At 30.7% G+C, this 8,323-nt stretch overlaps 1 protein-coding gene across 1 annotated transcript in view; it reads right to left on the bottom strand.

Annotated features, from left to right (window-relative positions):
• Positions 1–4,897: 4,897 nt before the first annotated feature.
• Positions 4,898–8,323, bottom strand: part of LOC129216969 (uncharacterized) — a 45,784-nt gene continuing 42,358 nt past the window's right edge. Inside the window, exon 14 of the mRNA XM_054851192.1 lies at positions 4,898–5,267. Coding sequence (XP_054707167.1) covers positions 5,153–5,267 — 115 coding nt within the window. The 3' untranslated portion in view covers positions 4,898–5,152. The remainder of the gene's footprint in view (positions 5,268–8,323) is intronic.

The following is an 8,323-nucleotide window of genomic DNA, read 5'->3' as shown; positions in this document are numbered from 1 at the left end:
ATAACAAGCGATAATTACAGTATAGAAGTAATGTAGTTTTATTGTGTAAATAATACTGCCATGTGCAGGCAAATCGGCAGTATCTGCAGAAATTAGTTTTCAAGATATTTGAAGAAATGTGTGGTGAATTCAGTACTAACAATAGAAAAATGTTGGAATTTGATGTTTTTTTCGTGCCTCTTTTTCAGCAGAAACCAAATAAGCCAGTATGTACAATAAAGATAAAAATATTCATGTACACAACTCAATTTCAAATGATTTCATTAGTTGTGGAAAAAAAAATCTTAGATTACTTTAGTAACAAACAACATTGATATGCAAAAACAATTATTAATTTCAAAATGTATATGAAAATGGTTTTAAAATAAAAGAATTTTAAAGTCTGGAAAAAAAAACCCTTTCGTATAATCTGAAGTGACAGCGAGTAATACCATGGCAAAAAACAAATTTGATTTTCAGTCAAAATTCAATTTCAGCAATTAAATTAAAAACGTCAAGTGATAACTTTTAAGATTTTTTCAGCATTAATTTTAAAAACAAAGATTTTTTCTTGAAATCGTGATAACAGCATGCTAATTACTTCAAGACAATGAGTAAAAGCAAGGGAGCAAAATCATCAATAACGGCTTCCTCTTTGCCTGTAGGGCTGTTTATTTTACGTACCATGGAATGCGTGGAAGAAAAATTCAAGCTAGGTAAAATAAAAAACTTTACAGACACAGAAACAATCTTAGGAAGCTCATCCTAAGATTGAATACTTTGACCTTGGGGAAAAAAGATGCACAAATATGCGGCACTGCATAATCGCACCTCATTAATTTTATTTTTCAAAAACAAACAGGCGTAAAATTCGTAAAGAATCAAAGTACTTCATTTTGCAAGGGAAATTTTTTTTTTTCTTCTTCATTTGTTCAATTTTCCCTGAATTTTTGTTATTTTTTCAAAATTCCCTGATATTTCCCTGAGTGATAAAGTTCCCTGACTTTTCCCTGATCTGTCGCCACCCTGTTATACTCAAGTCTTAAAATGCAATTTGTAAGGCCATATTTTGTAATATTAGGGCCAGTGATTTTTCGAAATTAGAGCCCCAAAAACGAAATTCAGCGCGATTTACGATGTTGTTGAGTATTTGTGGGCATCTCCCTAAAACTTACAAATATTTGATGCAAAAGAATAACATCTTTGTTTCTAACTTATATGAAAGCTTATATTAAGTTGGTATAAGTAAAACCAAAAAACTCTTTAAAAGAATTGGAGAGTCTCCGCCGCCCCGAAATGCAAATCAGGAGGTTAAACGTCATACGCCGTGAACTGGATAAAAGCGCGAGTTGCGCTATGTGTGGTCGCCTTCAGTTCGTTCATAGACCAAGCAGTATTTGAGTGGACTGTTTCGAGGTATTTCCTACAAGCCGCTGTATGCGCATAAACCATAGGTCGTTGAAGCATAACCAGTCCTTCTACTTTAGTTCGGGAAAAGTCAACCTCAACAGTATTCTTCATACCACGGACTGGAACCACCGGAAAGTAACCCTTTCATTTACTCTTTATAACGTCCAAGGACTATGATTTTGTATTAACAACCTTAATTTAAAGCATTATATTCACTCAATGATTCCATTATATTCTCTTCAGTTGTTTGCTAGCCAAGAAGCGGCATTTGTACATAATGTAAATTAAAGAAGAATTATTTTAAATAAGATGTTCTCTGTATCAGTTTAAACGTTACCTAAATTGAACGGACAAGCATCGTCCAGAATCATTATATGAGTCCAGATCGAAATTAAATTTTGAATGTAATTTACTTCGATAAATACATTTTCTATTTATAATCAGCAAATTATTTATTCGTGTTCTTAGATTGATCAATATGAATAACCAATTCAATTTTAATTGTTTTTTATCTTGAGGGATTACATCTTCCTAGATAAATATTTGGATTTTTAACATTTCCATTTTTCGAAAAGTTTTTGCTGCATTAAGGTTTCACAAATATTAGAAACAGATTTATTGCTTATGTGTCAGTTTGTATTATGCATAGCCTTCTGATTTTTCTGTTCATTAATACGTAAAAAAATTCAAATATGACACGTTCACGCATATTATGCACTGATGTTATAACAAATTTGTTTTTTTTTGTGCGTAAAGGGGGTAGGGGGCGGCAGGAAACTTTCGCCCCAGGCGCTCTCAGCTCTTCGGACGACCCTGCGGATAAGTCAAAGTTTATCGTCGGTCCCTTTAGATTCGAGTTATCGCGAATTGGCTGTACATTCTTTTGTCTACAGGAGGAAAGTAGCATAGGGAATTCTCCATTACACCCCAATTCAGCTGCAGCCGTTATACATATGATTCATGCTTAAAATATTCATTATTTCTTCATATTGAACCAAATATAAAGCTAGACTTTATCCCTAAGTCTCTTCTCATAATGAAAACTAATTTGAAATGAAGACTTCTTGCTCTATTTGAAATAAAATGTGATAGTAATTTAGAATATTAAAAGCATAACTATCGTTGAATTCAATTTTTCTACAATGTTTGCCTACTGGAAAAAATATGAAGAATTCCAAGTTCTTTCTGATGCGGAAAGTTGGAAGAAATTTCTGGGTATTACTAATAAGCTGTAACAATGTTACAGCATTTGCTTTTGAAAATACTATTTAAAGCTTGTTTTTTCTCACTAAGGCTCTCTTTTCAAAAAATGGCAATGGATCAGGGGACTAAATGTCTATAAATCATAAAATGAATGAAATACAGCAAGTTTAAAAACATTAATTGAAGGATAGATTTAGATTTTTGTGCTTTAATTTGATTTTAATGCTTGCTAAAGCTCATACTGGAGTAAAATGTGTTACTAAACTCTGTGAAATAAAAAGTTCCATTCTAGCTGTAAATTCCAGTTGGAACATTTGAAGTTTGATTGCGGAAATGTGACATCTACCAAACATTGTGATGTAGGCAGAAATAAGTCCATTAGGTAGAGTAGGAAGAAAAGCCTTTTGCCACATTTATGAGTTTAGCAACATTTCGGTGATATGACTGTTTTTTAAACAAGGTTATGTTAAAGAAGAAATAATTCTACTTCCATCACATTAGTAATATGTTATAGCAATCAAAGATAACAGAAGAATACCCTGCTGTCGACAAACTGAATATCAGAAAACAGATGACACAGTAGGGAATCATTCAAAATGTACCCTATGCAACATTTATTTTAACTGAGATTGCAGTAAATAGCCTGAACAAGAGAAATTAATTTTCAATTTATTGTTTGCCTGGTTGAAGTTTTCAGATGTTCATTATTTATTGTGAAGAGATAACGCTTGTAATTTTGATAATCAATTATTTAAGATTTTTAGAATGAGTTGAACTTAATGAAAATATATCAGGAGAACATTTTTTATGTGTTTATTTATAATTGAAATGTTTTAGTTTGGCAATAACTGCGGCAAAAAAGTAAAAATGACAAGCTTTATATTCTTTATTGCAGCCTACTTTCGCTGTTCTGTGTTTCATTTTTTCTCCATGATACATACCTTTATGAAAACAGACACTTCTCATATGAGGCATGGCGAAGTGCAATCTCCTTACAGCCAGACTTAAAATAAATGTATATAAATGAAATATCTAATTTTGTTTCGACATATTCCCAAACCTGCACAATTTAACCCTTTTAAAGATTCTTCGTTGGACAAAGATACAAAATATTATGCGGTCTGATGTACTACTGTTTTTGATCCATTAAAAGTCACAAAAGTGAAATCCTTCCTTTATAAATGAAAAAAAAAAAAAAAAAAAAAAAGTCACTTAGCTGGTGGTATTGCATTTAGTGGTTATTTCATACCAAATGAGAAAGCAGTAAAAATTTAGTCCCGTACTATCAACTTCATTGATTCCAGATAATTTAACTAACACTATCTCATATTGCCTATCACTTATGCATTGAGATTTTATTACTAACAGTGTACATTGGCATAAATTAGTATGTTTTGTTGAAAGATTTTTTTTTCTCTTTTTGTAATACTTGAAACTTTATATTGATTTTATCACAACAATCATAAAAATAAGTAAGTCAGTTTACAAAACTGAGAGATAAAAAATATGCATTTAAGAACAATAGATTTCAAAACAATGATGCATTTTTTAATTCTATCTAAATACAGCTCTTAATTGAAGAAGGGCTGATTTCAAAATATCTTAACACAAATAATTTTAATAATGCTTTTTGTAACGGTGAAGAATGAATATTTATTTTTGGAAGCTTGCAATTATTTTGAAAATTCCTATTTCTTATTCACTGTACTTAATTTCTAAGTATGTGTTATAAATATTTCAAAACAGCACATTTGGACTATTGAATTGAGATCTAATATATAGGTTGTGTATGAGCAAAAATTTTAGTTTACCTTTCTTTTACAGTTTGAAAAATAGAATTCCTTGTACTCTTAAAAATTTACTGCAATTTTTCAAAAAAAAAAAAAAAAAAAAAAAAAAAAACTTAAGACTTTACAATCTGTATTATGCATGTCTTAAATTGAATTTATGAAAAAAATATTCATATTTAACCTTTAACTAAATACAACGACTGAAACAGCTTTGTGAAACATATGTCACTGATAAAATTTAATTAAAAATGCTCATGTATATAATGAAATATACAAAATGTCAATAAAATTGTATATATTTGATATTGTTCTGTATTAATTTGTTTTGAAATTCTTTTGTAAAGCAGTTTTTTGTTAGACTAAAATAAAATTATCTGGGCATGCAATTTTAACAAGTCAAAGAAATGTAAACATTCAATCTCAACCTTCAGTATGCATACAAGAGAGGACAGGTTTTTACCAATTTGCATGCAAAAGAGAAAGGATTCTAAGCAAACTACTTATAACAACAAAAACAAGATTTATGAAATTTTAATCTCTAGAAATCATTTAAATTTTGACTAGAAAGTATTGTTCAGTAAGATTATACAATATATCACAAAAATGAAATATTTCAGAATAATAAAAGTACTTTCTAGGTGGACAAAGCATTGTGCAAGCCGTTCTCAGTAAAAATTCTCATTTTAACATCTATACAAAACATTAATAATTTCCATGTTTCTTATTAAATATATTATCACAGATTTTGTTGATCTTTTAAAATACAATTGTCACAGTTTTTGAGAAATAGAAAGTCTAGATACCTTCCTCAAAAGCAAATTATTTAAAACATCAGTTATTCCAGGGAGATCAAAAATGGTTTCGATAAATTCATCCATTCCTGATCTGAAACACAAAAATAATCTCATTTAAAAAAAAAAACCAAGTCTAAGTAAGAAGTTAAGATTTTTATGAGCAAGATATGTTGCTGCAAAATAGTTTCATCAACTAAATGGCTTAAAAACTGAAAGGCTTGTTTTTCTTACAGCAATGTTGGGTGCGCAATCAAGCAACCTATTTCGAAGTAACAGATCAGAATCTTGTGGAGAAAATTTCATTTTTACATTCGATTTTTATGCTGAAAACATAACATTTCATGCATACGAGTTTTTTTTTTATTATTAAAAAAATGTATTTCAACGCCTTCTAATCTACATAAACTGTCCAATCATTAAAAAAATATACTGAAGTCATCTACTAAAACATAAGAATTGCTCGCATGACTAATAATTATTTCTCTGATTGGAATATTAAACAATCTGTAATTTTGTAGCAAACTGACAAAACTAAAGTTCACTTCCAAAAATCTTGAAACAAGTTCTGTGCTTTTAAACAAAATTTATTTATTTGTGAGTAACATTAGTTTCATTTTCTACAGCTTTATGACATACTAGTGGTACCCGCACCGCTTCGCCCGTTATAGAAAAATTAAAAGGTCTTTTGGTTCGCCTGTATATTTACAAATACTGTACGGTGAATTTTCTTGCCAATTAGCTTGTAACCATGTTACGGTTCCACGTTATAATAATTTCGTATCTCGCCAATTGGCTTGTGCCCATGTTACGGTTCCACGTTATGATAATTTCGTAATTTATTCGTCCGTCTTATGATAGTTTTGTTCTTAAAATTGGAATAGAAAAATAACCACATCGAATTTTCGAAAAATCGCTTCGAGGTGCACACTCTGTAAAATGATTATGGTGATATTATGATGAAAATTTGTGTATACAACAACATGACGAAAGGTGTATTAAAAATTAGCCAAATAAATTGAATGTATAGTGAATAGTCATAGCGTTGTGACACATTCATTATTTTTGGAATTTAAATTCCCATCAAAATATTAAATCATTAACCATCATATTTGAAACTCTGAGACAAATAACTTACCATTTTACAACAATTTATTAAATTTTAACTTGGATATATAATTGACATTATCTTCACATTTAGCACATAATAGGGACTCATAAATAACAGATTCGAATCATTAATATCAATGCATTTCTAAATCGCGAAGTTGAGATGCGACGATCACAACTTTTTTTACTCAATAAATTCACCATCACAAATTAACGCATATTTACTCTTCTGCGTGGCGGAGTAGAAGTAATCAGTAGTTTTATCACGAAAACAGTCTGTAGATAAAAAATGGTGAATATTTCTTTTAGTTCCTATGAACTACGAGGCACACATTTCCTAATGATTCGGCTGATGCGTGAGATATTTTTCATTTTATCTTCATTTGGTTGAGTTCAACAAAAACGAAATAGGTGTTTCCTTTTCTATTACACAATACAGTTCAATTGCAATTTTTCTTCCAAATGAGCCGGAATGCAGAACAAATGAGCATGGAGTCCATGTTGAAGCCGGTAAATTTCAGGATGAGTAAGAATGCGATTCTTTGAGTCGACAATATATTACATAATGCAGTTCTTGGTTATAATATTTTTCTTGGATAAATTTCACTAGTGATTAAACACTGTTACCGTAATATTTTATAGTATCACAGTATATTTTTTCCTTTTCTTCCTATGTCGGCTCCAGCCATCTTTGCACAATTTTAGGGAAGGACGCTTTCTTGAGAGCCTCTTGAATGTAAAAAGTTCAACCGCCAACTGAACAGATAAATCAGCTCAGCAAAACAAAATGGCAAGGTGACGCTACAGCTCAAATTATCCAATCGGATATCACGCATTCAATTCTGACAGTTTTCCACACCCTATTCCTGACGTCATTTTAGATCATCATCTTTCCGTCATTTTAGATCATCATCTTTCCGTTATGTAATACACAACACACGCAAGCTGGTGCTGCCATCTGGTTACATTTATGGAGTGTTAAAGATCAAAAAATATAATATAAAAATGAGATCTTTAACATTTCCACCCCCTCCAGGGAAAAATTTAAAACAATAGTAAAAATTCATGAATAGCCCTGACCATAGAAAATAAACATACAAGACAAAAATAATAATGGTAAGTTGATTTGTTTCATTGATCAATAGGGAAAACGTCAAATCTCAAAAATAGTTATGCATGATAAAACAGTTGCAAAAAAAAAAAAAATGTCAAAGCCAGTATAATTTTTTTTTTTTTTTTTTTTTTTTTAACCCTAATCCTGTCACAACAATCGTATGTTCCCCAAAAACTTCTATGCAAAATCACATAAACAGAACCTGCAATACTAGTTTAAAAATTCCCCAAGTTAGCTAGGCTCAAGAAATGAAAAACAATTAAAGCAAGAATATATCAGGTAGCTAGTCTGACATAAAGATCAAAATGTGAATTGCATAATTTTCATGAAGAGCATAGCATTGCACACACAAAAACAAAAATGAAAAAACAAATATCCTTAACTGGCTGGAAAGATTTTACTCGCATGTAATTTAATACTCTTATCACTAATATTTTCACTTCTTACAAGGTAGTTGTCATTTCTAAAAATTCTTTCAATAATGTATGGTCCTTTGTATTTAGGCATTAAAACACCAGGATTATTCAGGTTTTTTATAAACACTTTGTCATTTATTTGAAATTTGGGAATTGACCTCCCTTTTAACTGTTTCTCGTGCTGTTTAAAATACCTATCCTCATTTTCAGCAACCAATTCTTTATTGCTTTCAGCACATTTTGTCATTTCTTGGGCATATAATTCATAATGAGAGACAAGCTCAGGATCAGAAAAGGCATGCATGGGAATATTGATGTTACGACCGAGGAATAGCTCGGCAGGCGAAAACCCAGTAACGCCATGCTTGCTAGCATTATAATGCAATTTGAAAAGCGGTAATTTTTGTGACCACTGAGATGTGTTTTCTGAAAGTGATGCAACCGATTCTTTGAGAATTCTGTGGCAGCGTTCGATGGTTGAATTGCCCTGTGGGAAATACAATGATGATT

This window comes from Uloborus diversus, chromosome 2, assembly GCF_026930045.1.
Source record: "Uloborus diversus isolate 005 chromosome 2, Udiv.v.3.1, whole genome shotgun sequence".
Taxonomy (NCBI): domain Eukaryota; kingdom Metazoa; phylum Arthropoda; class Arachnida; order Araneae; family Uloboridae; genus Uloborus; species Uloborus diversus.
This window is presented reverse-complemented; position numbering and strand designations above follow the sequence as displayed.